At 42.1% G+C, this 15,644-nt stretch overlaps 1 protein-coding gene across 2 annotated transcripts in view; it reads left to right on the top strand.

The window, feature by feature from the left end:
• The window catches only part of CBLB (Cbl proto-oncogene B), a 92,645-nt gene that overhangs the window by 33,946 nt on the left and 43,055 nt on the right, over positions 1-15,644 (top strand). For both annotated transcript variants that reach the window (XM_056858494.1, XM_056858493.1), the window contains exons 4-5: positions 12,820-12,976; positions 15,520-15,641. In XM_056858494.1, coding sequence (XP_056714472.1) covers positions 12,820-12,976; positions 15,520-15,641 — 279 coding nt within the window. The remainder of the gene's footprint in view (positions 1-12,819; positions 12,977-15,519; positions 15,642-15,644) is intronic.

Below are 15,644 nucleotides of genomic sequence, written 5' to 3'. Positions count from 1 at the left end.
TCAGAAAGTATTCTGTACATAGATCCCAATAACAGTGAATATGTGTAATTGCCAGCCTTTATAATAATAATGATTCTAATTAGAAGAGTGGCTTTTCCCAGGTACAAAATGTTGCATTTAAGTATTAAAGAAATGAAATCATCCTGCAACAAATGCGCTATGCCCAATAAATAAAGGAAATATTTATTGTAAGGGGTGTGTGTGGATTATTCAGTGTTTTTTTTTATATAAATTTTATTGGGTTTTATGATAGAAATTTTCCATTGCATTAAACAACATCTATAACAATATCGAATTTCAATTCTAACCTAAAGTTGTTATAATTCCATATCATATAATAAAAAAGAGAAAAGAAAAAAGAAAAAAAAGAAATGGAAAATTTTTTGACTTCCCCATCACCTCTATCTGCCTCTTAATAAAAAGTTCCTCCCGTCATAGGTAATCTAATCTTGATAAAATATCAATACCATATATAAAAAACCGTAATCTGTTAGTAAATATAATTATGCTTATTCAATATAAAAAAAAAAATCAAAAATAATCCTCTGGATCAGATTAGAAAATATTCTTCCATTCTTCCCAATTTTAACTCATATTCACAATAATGCATCCACGCCCCCCATTCCCCCAAAAACCGAACGTCATTTTCTTCATTTAGAATAGCTGTGAGTTTTGCCATTTCTGCCACTTCAAACATTTTAACAATCCAGTCTTTTTTCTCTGGAGTTTCTAGCCCTTTCCATTTCGCTGCATAAAGCAGTCTCGCAGCTGTTGTGGCATATATCAAAAAGGTTCTTTGTGTTGCTAAGTCGTCTGGAATCATACTCAATAACATCATTTCTGGTGTTTTGGATATATTCTTTTGTAGTATTAATCTCAGTTCGTTATAAATCATGTCCCAGAAGTCTTTGGCTTTGTCACAGGTCCACCACATGTGATAAAAGGAACCAATTTCTTTGTTACATTTCCAACAAGTAGGGGACATCGTTTTATAAATCTTTGCAATTTTCTTGGGTGTTAGATACCATCTATACATCATTTTATAGATGTTTTCTCGCACTGACTGTGCTTTTATTCCTTTTAAATCTTTAGACCATAATCTTTCCCATTTATTTAAAACAATATCATGTCCCACATTTTGAGCCCAATCGATCATAGTTGGTTTAATCGTGGCCTGCTCACAGTATATTGTTAAAAGGAGATTATACATTTTAGAAATCAGCTTTGTATTATTGTCTAGTAGAATCCTTTGAAAAGGAGATTTTTCTTTAGAGAAACCTTTTTTTGCATCTTGTACAAAAACTGATTTGATTTGGTAATATTGAAGCCATTGTAAATCATCCTTAAGCAGTTGAAAGTCTTTTAGTGAGCATTTCTTTCCTTCCCAATTAGTTAGATCTTGATAGGTAATAAATTTGTCTGGTCTAAGTGGGCGCAAAGTTAGCATTTCTTGGGGCGATATCCACATCGGTGTTTCTGGTTCCAAAATGTGTTTATATCTCATCCAAATACGAAGTAGAGAGGACCTGATTATATGATTACGGAATGTTGCTTGTAATTTAATTTTATCATACCACAAATAACCATGCCATCCACTTAAGTTATTATAACCTTCCAAGTCTAGCAAACGTACATTTGACAAATTCATCCAGTCTTTTAGCCATACTAAAGCTACCGCTTCAGCATAGAGTTGAAAATTAGGCAGTGCTAAACCTCCTCTAGTTTTTAGATCCACCAAGTATTTATAAGCAGTCCTTGGTTTTTTTCCTTGCCAGATGAAGTTTGAAATGTCTTTCCTCCAAGTTTCAAAATATTTTGTTTGTGATATTATTGGTAAATTTTGGAATAAGAAGAGCATCCTCGGTAAGACATTCATTTGGATCGTTGAGATACGTCCCATTAATGACAATTTTTTGTTTGACCATATAATCATATCAGTTTTAATCTTACCCCATAACTTGAGGTAATTGTTGGTTAACAGATCTTTATTCTTTGCAGTGATCCAAATTCCCAGGTATTTAACTTTGTTAGCTTTCTCCCAGCCAGTATATGATATAAATTCCTGTTGTTGTATTTCCGATAAATTTTTAAATATTATCTTTGTTTTTTCTTGATTCACTTTAAAGCCTGATACTTTTCCAAAATCATCCAAAGTCTCCTGAAGTATATTCATTGACTGTGTTGGGTTTTCCAAAATTAGCAGTAGGTCATCCGCGAATGCTCTCAACTTAAATTCATGTTTTTTAATTCTTAGCCCGCGGATGTCCTCCATACTTCTTAGTTTCACACATAGCGGTTCCAACACCAACAAAAATAAAAGTGGAGACAAGGGACATCCCTGTCTAGTCCCTTTCGTGATTTGGCAGTTATCTGACATTGATTCATTAACCAAAATTTTAGCTTGTTGGGAGGTATAAATAGCCGATATACCTTTCTGAAAACGATCTCCAAAATTCAATTTATCCAAAATCCGTTTCAAAAAGTTCCAAGAGACCATATCAAAGGCTTTTTCTGCATCCAAAAATACAAAAGCCGCAGTTTGTTGAATATTATGGTCATAATATTCCAGTGAATCTAGTAAAATTCTTACATTGTCTTTTATTTGCCTTCCTGGTATAAAACCTGCTTGGTCCTCATGTATAAGATCCTTAATAAATTGCTTTATCCTACATGCCAAAACCGAAGCAAAAATTTTGTAATCCACATTTAAGAGCGATATAGGTCTGTAATTAGATGTTTTTTCTGGATCTCTTCCTTCTTTGGGTATCAGTGATATAAATGCGTGTGACCAAGTCTCCGGGGATGTTCCCTCGTCCAAAATTGCATTGTAAAGTGAACCAAAAAATCCAACTAAATTGTCACTAAAAGTTCTATAAAATAGTGCAGTAATTCCATCTGGTCCAGGTGTTTTATCCGTTTTTTGTCTCAGTATTGCTTCTTGTATTTCTTCCCTTGTTACTGGAGCTTCAATACATTCTCTCTGGGTCATTGACAAAGCTTTCATCTGTATTGAGTTTAGAAATTTGTCTATTTTCTGTTTACCATTACCAATTTCTGCTCCAAATTTTGTAAATTCCAAAGTATGTTGTTTGTAAATTGCAATTGAGTCTTCTTCCAGGCCGAGTGTTTCTGTATCATAAAACCTCTCAGAACAGCTTTGAATGCGTCCCAGACTGTATTTAAAGAAGTTTCCCCATTAAGGTTAATTTCAAAAAAGTCTTTCATTAAAACCTGTAATTCCTTTTGTATCTTGTTGTCTTTTAAAAGTTTATCGTTCATTCGCCATCTAAATGCTTGTTTATTGTTCCAATCAAAGGTAACAGGATTGTGATCAGAAAAAGTTCTAGGTAAAATATGAATTTTACGTAGTTGCGTGAAAATTGATTTACTGGCCCATATCATATCAATTCTGGAGTGTGAATCGTGTCTTGCTGAATAAAAGGTGTATTCTTTAGCTGTTGTATTCATTGTTCTCCAAATGTCTTGTAATTCTAATTCTGAAGCCATGGCAAAGAAGGTTTTAGGCAAGCATCCATCATTGATATCTTTTGCTTTTGATTTTTTGTCCAGAGATGGGAGAATAATTCCATTGAAGTCGCCCATCAATAAAATTTGGTCTTGTGCGTACTGGGTTATCAGGTCATGTAATTTTTCATAGAAGGATTTTTTCCCTTCATTGGGTGCATAGATTCCAACCACTATTGTCCTTTGTCCCAATATTTTAGTTCTGATAATTACAATTCTTCCTTCATTGTCTTTATATACTAGTTCTGGACAGAGACTGGGGTGGGCATAGATTACCACTCCCTTTGTTTTAGTTTTAGCAGAAGCAATAAATGCTTGTCCAAGCATCTGTTTCTCCAAGTATTTTTTATGCTTTGAAGCTATATGGGTTTCTTGTAGGCAAATTAGGGAGTATTTATATTTCTGTAGATATTTGAAGATTCTGGCCCTTTTAGTTTTCTCATTCAGTCCATTTACGTTCCAAGAAATTGCTTTTGCCATAATGTAGTATTTTTTAACAAAATAAAAAGTCTATAATTTAGTACCACCTTCTGCACCCTGTACCTCTTCTTCTTCCTCTTCTTCTTCCTCCTTCTCTCCAGGTAATTCTTTAAGATCCATTTTATATTTTCTCAAAAATTTCCCCACATCTGCTTGGGATAGAATTGTCGTTTTCACTTCCTTATAGGTGAAAGCCAAACCTTGTGGCATAATCCAACGATATTTGATGCCATTAGCTTTCAGTATAGACACAAAGTCTTTGTAGTTATTCCTCTGTGAAAGTAGATGCCTTGGAATATCCTTCAGTAGTATAAGAGAGGAGTCTCCTGCTGACACTGGATTTTCATAATGAATCTTCATAATCTTGTCTTTAACTCTGGTGTCATAGAACACTATCATCAAATCTCTTGGCTTAGATCTTCTCATTCTAGCAGGTAGTGGTATCCTGTATATTCTATTAATGGCTTGTTTTAATTCTTGTTCATCTATCTGAAATAAGTAGGCCAAATTTGGTATTGCAGATTCTTTATTATCTCCCATCATATCTGGAAAATTGCGTATACGAAGGTTGGTCTCTTTCACTCTCATCTCCATCATTGCCATTTGATTTTTTGCCGCCATCTGATCCGCTTGTATTGTTTCAATCTGTTTTTCTTGGCTTGTTAATTTTTTCTTTGTGTCCTTGTGCTCATCCATTACTTTCTTAATTGATACATCCATCGCTTGCATATCTGTCTTCATAACAATCATTTGAGTTTTTACTTCTTTCAAGTCTCCAGTGACCACATCCAACTTCTGATTAATAGCTTGGGATGCTTGGCCAAGATTTGTCATCATAGAAGTCAACTGTGCCATCTGTGCAGACATCTGTTCAAACTGTTTATTTGTTGCCTCAGTTTGTTTAGTTAGCATATCCTGTAACTTTTTTTCCATGGTCGAGGTTTGTAAAGAGTCCCTTAGTTTAGTATAGGCAGGGCTATGTAGTGAGCCAGAGCGGGGTCGAGACATTTACATTCAAAAAAAGCTGGTAAAATACATGTCCACCGACAGGGCCTTTAAGGTGCTGGTTAAAAGATGATAGTTCAAAGATCAGCCTAGTAATTTTTTTCGGGTTGAAAAGAGTCGAAATTGGCTTTAAAATTGCATTTTAAAGTTTTAAAATACCAGTGAGTTTTTTCGGTCGCTCTAGATCGGATTAATCAGGAAGTAAACAGGAAGTTACTAGTGCTGCAGACCTTCTATCGCCTCTTCTCGATGGTTATTCCTTCAGGAATGATTTGAAAGTAACTCGAGTGCGACGGATATTCAGTCCCGCGGCTACTTCCTGTTGTTTTAGTTCCAATGATAGAGAGGGTGTTATAGAGAGTCTTCCGTTCCAGGCACTCCCTTACTGCAAACGTGGCAGGAATTCGCCGGAAAATCAGGAAGAGAAATCACCCTCCCCTTCCTTCGGACCTCTCATTGGTGATAATTCTTGTCAGTCTAAAAGGTATCCTTCCGACTCTTTGTTATGGTTTAGGCTGATCGATCCGATAAGGCTCCTGTCGCTAATCCCGATGACTAACTCAGATCAAACTTTTTCAGTTCGGATTATGGAGGGGTGGGGGTCCCAGAAATATTCTTATCAGCCTCCCGTCTGTTCAAATTTCTAGTAAGTAGACGAAGAGTTCTTTTGTACTCACTTGGGTGTCAAGAGGTGAGGTTCTTTTCTTTATGTAGTCCTTATGTTGGTATTAAGGCGGTGGAGGGTAGAGCTTGCTGCCAAAGTTGCGTTTTGGCGATGTCCTTCCCTAGTGCCCTCGCAGGACCGGCGTCTAGGACTCCGAGGGGCTTACCCCTCAGAGTACCTAGGAGGTCAAACCGCGTTTGCGGGCTGCAGGGAGTTCCTGCTTTCCAACCCACTTGCAAGGGTCGGATTGGGGTATCTATGTACCCCAAAAATAACGCAAACTTGGATTTCTCCCAGGACAACCTGGGGAAATGGAGTGCTCTCTCCAACGGCACCACCGGAAGTCGTGTGGATTATTCAGTGTTGATGGTTATGGCTATTACATGTAAAGTTCACCATTACATGTAAAGTTTAGGATTATGTCCCCTTACACCAGTGATACACAGTGGCTTGGGAGCTATCTGCGGCTCTTCTGTTCACCAATATGGTACCTACCCCATGTTTCAAGAAAGTGAATAAGGCTCTTGCCCAGTGGGGCTTGTCGCAGACAGATAGTTCCACCTTGAAACAGCTTTTACTAGAAAGACAAGTCGGCTGTGTGGCTGCCTGAGCTGCAGGCCTTACCCATACCAGGGATGGTGGTAAATGCGGCTCCTTTGGTTGATTGTTATTAATGTGGCTCTCTGAAAGCTGTGGAGTGAATACCACTGCCTTACATAGTCAAATACCCTTGCGGCCTGCCTTTTTTTTGTAGCAAACCAGTTTACTCTTACATCCAAACCAACAAAGTTTGGCTTGTGCTTGCCCTTCAAGCTAGATCTAGAAAGGATGGAGGTGGTAGTGGTTTAGTTTAAAAAAAAAAAATACCTGTGACTACAGGTCCCAGCACATAGCTCTTGAGTCAGTTTGCAGCATAAAAACAATCAAATTAAATAGTATAATTAAAATCAGCAATAAAAAAGTAATGCAGCAGCCTAAAAACATCTTCGCAATAAAAAAGCAGCACATCAAGAAAATGGAGCCTTGTTTACTCACCGTGACGGCTCCTTCTGTTCTGGATCGAAGGGCATCTTGTCATTCGTGGGTATTATCATCACGTGCCCAGGGAGGCAGGACCAAAAAACTTCCAAACTTCCTGTCTCCCTGGGCGGGAAGCCCAGTTTACGGACTCGCCGAGCTAAATAGCCCTACAAATCTCGTCCACAGAAGCCTGTCTGTTAAAGGCAGCAGAAGTGGCCACGCTGCGCACAGAGTGCGCGGTTATGCTAGCCGGAGGGGTGATCCTGCTCGCCCTATAGGCTTCTATGATGCATTGTCTCACTGCAGTGCTAATCGCAGATGGAGACATCTTCCCACCCTTGGAAGGACTGGATAAGGAGATGAAGAGCGCATCCGATTTTCTAAGGGAAGCGGTACGCTTGAGATATACCTTCAATAATCTCCTGAGGTCTAAGTGATGCCACTCCCTTTCCTTTGAACGAGAGGGATTAGGGCAGAAAGACGGTAAATGGATCTCCTGTGACCGGTGAAAAATTGAATTCACCTTGGGAATAAAGGTGGGATTGTGTCGCAAGACGACCTTGTCTCTATGAAATATGCAAAAACCTTCTCCACATGAGAGCGCACTCAACTCGGAAACACAACGAGCTGAGGTCACTGCTGTGAGAAATATAGTCTTGAGTCTGAGCATCCTTAAAGGGATCTCTCTGATAGGTTCGAAGGGGTGACGGGTTAGAGCCGTTAGGACCACGTTCAGACGCCAGGTGGGAAAACGGTGAACTATTGGTGGACTAGTTTGACCCGCACCCTTGAGGAAGGTTATGACATGCGGATGTTTAGACAGAGGGGAGCCCCCCTTTATTGACAACACGGTGGACAAGGCTGCCACCTGTCTACGCAGGGTGGAGACCTTAAGGCCCATCTGAATACCCTCTTGCAGGAACTCCAGGATGGAGGGAATGCCCAGGGATAGAGGATCAAAGCGCTTGCTCTTACACCACAGCACAAAGGCCCGCCAGGAGGTGTTATAAATCCTCCTGGTGGAAGGCTTTCTGGCTTCTAACATTGTGTCCACCACTGCTGCAGTGTAACCCTTCTTTAAGAGGGACCTCCTCTCAATTTCCACGCGGTTAAGTGCAGCCATTGAGGTTCCGGGTGCAATAATGGGCCCTGATTCAGTAGGTCCGGTATGTTTGGAAGCTCCCAAGGTTCCTGGATTGAGAGTTCTCTCAGGCCTGGAAACCATGGCCTTCTTGGCCACATGGGAGCAATGAGGATTACCGTGGCTTCCTCCTGTCTGATCTTCCTTATCACCCTCTGGAGGATGGGGATAGGAGGGAAGGCGAATAGGATCTCCCTTGGCCATGGAGCCAGAAGGGCATCCATATCCTCCGCCTCCGAATGAAAATAGCAGGTTAGAAACCTTGGAAGCAGATGGTTGACTGCCGAGGCAAACAGGTCTAACTGTGGCTGGCCGAATCTCTCTACCACCTGTTGGAAGACCGACCTGTTGAGGGACCACTCTCCCTCGTCCAACACCTGACGACTCAGCCAATCGGCTTTGATGTTGAGTACCCCACTTACGTGCTCCGCGGCAAGTGACACCAGGTTTATTTCGGCCTATGAGAGGATGGATTCTGCCTCTCTGTGGAGTCTGGATGACCTCGACCCCCCCTGCTTGTTTAGATATGCTTTGGCCGACGTGTTGTCCGTCCGGACCAAAACATGCCTGTGCAGGATAAGAAACTCGAAGTGCCTTAGAGCCAATCGAACTGCTCTTAGCTCTAACAGATTTATGTGTAGCCTTTTTTCCTCCTGGGACCAGGTCCCCTGTATTATGTGGTTCTGGCATGTTGCACCCCAACCCTCCAGGCTCGCATCTGTGTAAATTTGAATCTGTTCCTCTGTCAGAAAATGCAGCCCCTTGCTGAGGTTGCTGGTCTTGCTCCACCAAAGAAGTGAGCGCCGAAAGTCTAGAGGAAGAAGAATGGTTTTGTCCCTGCTCTGCGTAATGAGGGCCTGGTATGGTTGTAACAGCATCTGTAGCGGCCTGGAATGGAACCTGGCCCATGGTACCGAGCTGAGGCACGCTACCATCTTGCCTAGGAGTTTGGCTAGCATCATTATTTTCCCCTGAATGGATTTGATGGTGGAGTGCACCATGGACTGGATCTTGGTGATCTTGTCCCGTGGCAGGAACACTCGATTCTGGTGTGTGTCTATAATGACCCCCAAGTGTTCCAACCTCTGCGTGGGTGTTAGATGACTCTTCTCTGTGTTCACAAGGAAACCGTGTTCCGTTAGGACATTGATTACCTTGGATGTGTGTACTGTGGCTTCCTCTCTGGACTATGAGCATATTAGCAAGTCGTCCAGATAGGGAAACACTGTTATCCCTTCCTGGCGCAGGAGCGCCACCAGTCACTAAGACTTTCGAGAACACTCGTGGGGCGGAAGTAAGCCCGAATGGGAGTGCCCTGAACTGGAAGTGGGATTTGTTGTAACAGAATCTGAGGAACCTCCGGTGAGAGGGGTGAATTGGAATATGAAGGTATGCCTCCTTTAGCTCCAAGGAGGTTAGGAACTGATCCACCTGAAGGGCCTCCAAGATGGATTGGAGGGTCTCCATCCGAAATTTCCTGTACCAGATCTTTTTGTTTAGGTGTTTCAGGTCCAAGATAGCTCGCCAGTCCCCATTTTTCTTGGGGACTGTAAAGAAGGTGGAATATACCCCCTTGCCCTGTTCCTCCGGAGGGACTGGTTCTATGGCTAGAATTTGTTGTAAGTGACAAATGGCCTGCAGTGTTCTTTGGTGCTTTTCCAATCGAATTGACCTTGGGGAATTTAGAAATTTGTCTTTTGGTATGCTGGTGAATTCTATGAGGTATCCCGATGAAATGATCTGAGACACCCAGGCATCCGTGTAGGAGCGCTCCCACACCTGATGGAACTGCAGGAGCCTGCCTCCCACCTGTAGTGACTTGGCGTCACTGCTTGTGGTTCTTGTTGAACTTGTCTCCTCTATTGCCAGGGAACTGTTGTTGTTGACCCTGAGAGGGACAAAAAAATCTGCCGCCCCCTCTACGAAAGGAACCCCTATTACCGGTGTTCCAAGATCCTCTAGGCTGGTCAGGCCTATAGGGGGCTAGTGTATGAGAGGATCTGAAGTTAGGGAAAGAAGATGAGGGCTTCCCATCCTTCTTGTAGGATTTGGGTAGAACCTTCTTTTTGTCTTTGTTCTCTATTAAAATCCTTTCAAGTCTTTCCCCGAAGAACTTACCCCCAGTGTAAGGGTAAGACATGGTTAAGGTCTTATTTTTTATCTCATTTTGCCATGGGCGGATCCAGAGAGCCCTTCTGATGGCAATGTTCGATGAAGTGGCCCGAGCCGCAAAGGACATGGCTTCCAGAGAAGCGTCTGCCATGAAGGCTGAGGCCTTAAGCAGCCTGTTAAGACCTTCAGATAGTTTACGATTATCTCCAGTGTATAACTGTATGATTTTTCTGAGCCACACAATGGAGGCTCGTGCCATAAGGGAGGTAGCTGCAGAGGCCTGGATGGCCAAGGTAGATGCCTCATGCACCTTTTTTGAAAGGATCTCTGCCTTTCTGTCCATTAGATCTCTTATGGTCCCCATGCCATCCTCCGAATGCAGGTCAGGGGAGTGAACAGCCGCTACTGGTGCGTCTATGAGAGGCAGTTGAAAAAGGCTCATGGCATGAGGCACCATAGTGTAGAGCTTCTTAATGCTAGCAGGAAATTGCCTGTTAGCAAGGGGCTTATCGAACTCTGTTTGAACCTGAGTTTCAAAAAACTCCGGAAAGGGGATTTCCCAGACACGGGGCTTTGTACAGGGAAAGAATTCCCTGGTTCCCTTTTTCTTGGACTTGGCCTTAACCTCATTAGCCGGATCTGGGTCTTCATTGAGATCCAGAGCTATCAGCGCTTTATTAAGCAAGCCCTGAAAGTCCTCAGCCAGAAAAAGGCGAGGGTGTTGTTCCTCTAACAGAACTGGGGCCTCTTCGTCAGAGTCGAGCGCCCCTTCTTCCCTGCTTTCATTGTCAGAGGCTACTGACAATTGTTCTTCCATGGTCTGTTGTGGCTGCATAGAAGGTTGGGCTTTTAGAGCCGCCTTAGTGCGTCATTGCGCTCCTGGCCGGCTCTGCCTATCCCCCTGCTCCTGTTGAGAGTGGGCAACGGGTTGGGAATGAGAAGGGTCGTTGCCCTGGATGATGGGGGCGAGCGAATTTCTAAAGGCCTCCATCATCTGCGCCTGTTTATCTAGGACCCCGTTAAAAAGATTAATCATTTCCCTTCTAGAAACTGGGGCCTCCGAATCCACTATAAATACGTTAACCCCCCCCCCCCCAGTGAAGACTGGAGTCAGCCGGATCCTCAATCCTCCCAGGGTTTGCCGGGGCCATCGTTGGAACGGGCGCCATTTCGTGAGTGTTGCTCCGCTCCGCGCCATTTTGAGGCGGCTCCTCAGAGCGCACCTTTTTTGAAGTTGAGGGCCCCTCCGCGCTGCGGTTCCCGGGGCCGCCGCTCCGGCCGCCGGCAGTTTCCCTGCAGCGGCGCCCTGCCGAGACGACGAGGGCTGAGTCGCAATCCTCCTCAGACAATATGTCCAAATCTAAATCTCTCCTGCCGTCCGCCATCTTGCCTAACAAGGCGAAGTGGGGTCGGAGAGATAAGAGAGGAGCTGAGGAGGCGGGGGGGGGAGGAAGAGTGAGCGCTCGTGGAGGGCCAACGGAGCGAAAAAATAACAAACAGCAAGAAGGGGGAACGAACGGAAAGGCAAGACAGACTTGAAAAAGAAAGGGGTGAAGGAAAAATTCCTCAAGATCGGAGTTCAAAAACTATGCTGCCACCCTAACCAAGGCAGGACGGAAACTGGGCTTCCCGCCCAGGGAGACAGGAAGTTGGAAAGTTTTTTGGTCCTGCCTCCCTGGGCACGTGATGATAATACCCACGAATGACAAGATGCCCTTCGCCCAGAACTGAGAACATAATACAATCAATAGAGAAGTGGATGGATTTTTTTTAATCAAAGCAAGAACACGAGCTAAATAAAATCAGGCAAAAAACAACACCAAAAGACTTAACCTGCTGCTTAAAGCTAAGACAAGTTTATTTAGACAAGTTAAGTGCTAGGTAATCAACTGTGGGGAGGGGTTTCAGGAATTAAGATGCAATCATACCACTGTAATTTGCACCAGGTTAAAGCTTCTGAACCACCTTCAATGACGGCCTTATGGAGAACATCTCTGGATGTGATCAGAACATGGATATCTCAAGAAAGGGTTTCAGCTTGTTAAAGATGCCACATGTCACAGTCTTTTTATGTATGGTTCTAATAGAACCCTTAAACAGTGATCTTGTGGAATAGTCTGTTGGCTATAATAAGAGTCCCACCCTTTCCAGTTGTATTAATTGTTATTCAGAGGAGTTCGGCTATATGGGCTAAGGCTATCTCAATATTTCCTAGGTCTCTGTGTTACTGTCTGTCAATTTCTGTTTTGATTTTATGTTTTTTATATGAGATGTGTGTTTTGCCTTCTAGGCATTTGCTGTGAGCCACCTTGGGGCTTTGGGTGGGGAGAGATAAGAGAGGGAATGTTTTAATATAATATAATGTAACTTTCATGTTTAAGATGTATCTAATACTGATAGGGCTCATGGAAAAACCATAGTTAATTATAGATTGTTCTACAATATTCTGAAACTGTTGTATGAAAAATGCTTCAGCCACTAAAGTCTTTTAAAATAATATTAAAGTAATGAATTACAGCTTTTGGCATAGGTCTCTGTATTCTTTTACCCTGTTTTCATTAAGTGCTTCTTGAAGAAGGATGCAATTGTTTAGTTTTGTGGGCCCATTAGACTAGTATAAGGTACACAGAACATCTACAGGCACAAATGGTTAACACTTGAAACTTTTATCTGTACCAGTTTCTAGCACCGACACCAGAGATGTAAAGAGAATGAGATAGAGGTCATACTGTGTATTTTAATATGATGGAACTGTGTGTCAAAAGGTTGAAGAAACTTCATTTATCAACTTCATTTCATGAGAACAAACCCATATTGAAACCCTTTGGAAAATAACAGTAGTGTGATTCATTAATTTGTTTTCTTACCCTAGAACCATAGTGCCTTGGAAAGTGTTCCGGCAGTGTTTGCATGAAGTGCATCAGATTAGTTCTGGTCTGGAAGCAATGGCATTGAAATCTACTATTGATTTAACTTGCAATGACTACATTTCAATTTTTGAATTTGACATCTTCACAAGATTATTTCAGGTAAATTATTCAGACTAATTCAGTATTGAATGCTGCCTTTCTGTGATTTCACTACCGTGATATTTTTTTTTAACATTCTGAAGATTTCTCTAGTGGTCTAAAGTGATTTTCTTTGGCACGTTGATCCCTTCCCTGTGTTAACTAGAATGCCTTGGTATAAATCAGAGGTTCCCAAACTTTTCAGGCCACCGTCTCCTTGGTTCCACAAACTCAACCCCAGTGCCCCCTACCTTTTCCAACAACATATTTGAAGGGGCCCACCTCTAGCGCCCCCCTGCTGCCCACTTGCCTCTTAGTGCCCCCCTAGGTAATCCCACTGCCCCCCATGGGGTGGTACTACCCACTTTGGAAAGCACTGGTATAAATGAATGATTTGAGTTTTAGTAATTTTGGCTAAGTTTTGTGAAAGCTTTTATTTGGTACATATTTTCAGTTTGTAGTTATAAAGTTTGCCAAGTTTTGTTGAGGGGAAGCTTGTAGTGAGAATTCTTAGATTCATTTTAAGCTGCCATATTAAGAGTGGAAAACCAAGGCTTGGTATGTACAGGATGGTTAATATGAGTGGAGACCATTGGTTTAACATGCCCCTGGGGTGCCTTTTCTGTTGATAGAGCCATACTAATTGAAGAGTGAGTGATATCTCCCCATTACCCCTCCTCATTGCAGCCCCCCGACCTGCACAGCTGTTGCTCAGTGCAGATCTTGTGACTGTGGGAATCAGTTTTTCTGGGGTTATAAGTGATGGCTGTGGGGAGGGGGAAAGTGGGGAGAATCCACAAACCTTAGGTGAACAGATCACTAGACTAAGTCCAGTCAGTATGGAGCCTACAGATTTCTATATTCTTTTGTAATCTTACCAATAAAGCAGAAGAGACAGGCAGGGTTGAGAAGGCTCAATTCTGTTGGATTTCCAGGTACATTTCCAACTTGGGCACATCACGCCGGATCTGAGAGTGTACATGTTGTTCTTGGACACTTTACCTACAATCATACTATTTGCCATGTTTCACATTCCTGATTGATGTGATAAATTGCACACTTGACTTTGGTAAACAAGTGCAACAGTGCTTTTTGTGACACCCTCTTTACTTAGAGACCCTACCACTGTCCACAACCTCTGTCATACAGGGTCTCAGGTAGGTCAAACAGTTACAGTTTGCCATCATTCTCCTCTCCCTTTAATGGAAGAGAGCCTTGACCCCTTTCTAGATATTGTGTCCTCTCCTCTTTCCCAGAAATATTCAGCTACTGCACAGAGCTACTGAAGTCAGATAACCTGATACTTCTTTCCTTTATTCTCTGCAACCATGTAGTTAATTAAATTCACTGGCCACGGCACTCAAGGTTGACTGATTGATTTTTTCAACTTATAACCCACCCTCCCCAGCCGAGAACAGGCTCAGGGCAGGTAATATGTGTGTATTTGGTGTTTTCCTTAGAACACTAGATATCCAGTCAACAGGGGTTAAACACAGAAAACCAGAGGCACTTGTTTACAGCTTCAGCAACATGGGCTGACTCAAATACAGTAATACAGTAATATTTGAATTTAAGATCCCAGATTGATGAATTAATTACAAAGTTTTAGTTCTCAGAAGTTGGCTCTTAACTCAGATTCAAATTCAATACCTTTATTGGCACCATCATAACAAATTCTACTTAAAATTCACCAGTCAGAAGACTATGGTATGCTCGTAACTCATTGGCCTCTGGGAAAGGTAGAACTGGACCTCTCCATCACACTGTTGTATTGTAAAGTAGAAAAAAATGGTTGGTTAGAATTTTTGAAATTGTTAATTAAAAAAAATATTGTCAGGTAGCCATAAAAAAATATTGTCAGGTAGCCAGAAAAAAAATATTGTCAGGTAGCCAGAAAAGAGCAAACTGTTATATGTGGCTGATTGTGGTTTTCTTGCTTCACCTGCTGATAATCCAGACCAGTTTTTTCTTCTCCTCTCTTTGTTGTTCTGCCACAATTTGGTGTAATTGCCTAGGGAATGGACCTAACGTTTGTGTGGTGTAGTGGTTAAGAGTGGCGGACTCTAATCTGGAGAACCATGTTTGATTCCACATGAAGCCAGCTGGGTGACCTTGGGCTAGTCACAGTTCTCTCTGAACTCTGTCAGCCCCACCTACCTCATAAAGTGTCTGTTGAGGGGAGAGTGATTGTAAGCCGCTTTGAGACTCCTTAAAGATAGAGAAAAACAGAGTATGAAAACCAATTTTTCGTCTTCTGCTTATCTTGTATATACTAAGAGCAAGTGGCTGTCAACACAATGCATGTAAGATTTTATATAGTGACTTTGGCTACATTCCTAAGATCACTTTCCTGTGGGTAAGCCCCGTGGAATAAAGTGGGGGCTACTTCTGAGTAAACTTGCTTAAGATTGCTCTTTTATGCTGTTGCTATTTTTCAGCCTGATTGCCTCACAAGGTTATGAGCATAAAATGTGGAAGAGAAAGAAATGTGTACTATGTTTGGCTCCATGGAGCAAGGGTGGAACGAAAGTGTAATTTCCTTTTTTTCCCCACCTTGAATTTAGCCTTGGGGCTCAATATTAAGGAATTGGAACTTCTTAGCTGTGACACATCCTGGATATATGGCATTTCTGACTTATGATGAAGTTAAAGCAAGATTACAGAAATACAGCACCAAACCAGGAAGGTA

The sequence above is a fragment of the Euleptes europaea genome, chromosome 12, assembly GCF_029931775.1.
Source record: "Euleptes europaea isolate rEulEur1 chromosome 12, rEulEur1.hap1, whole genome shotgun sequence".
Classification (NCBI taxonomy): domain Eukaryota; kingdom Metazoa; phylum Chordata; class Lepidosauria; order Squamata; family Sphaerodactylidae; genus Euleptes; species Euleptes europaea.
The sequence above is the reverse complement of the archived record's forward strand: the minus strand, read 5'-3'. Positions and strand labels throughout refer to the sequence as shown.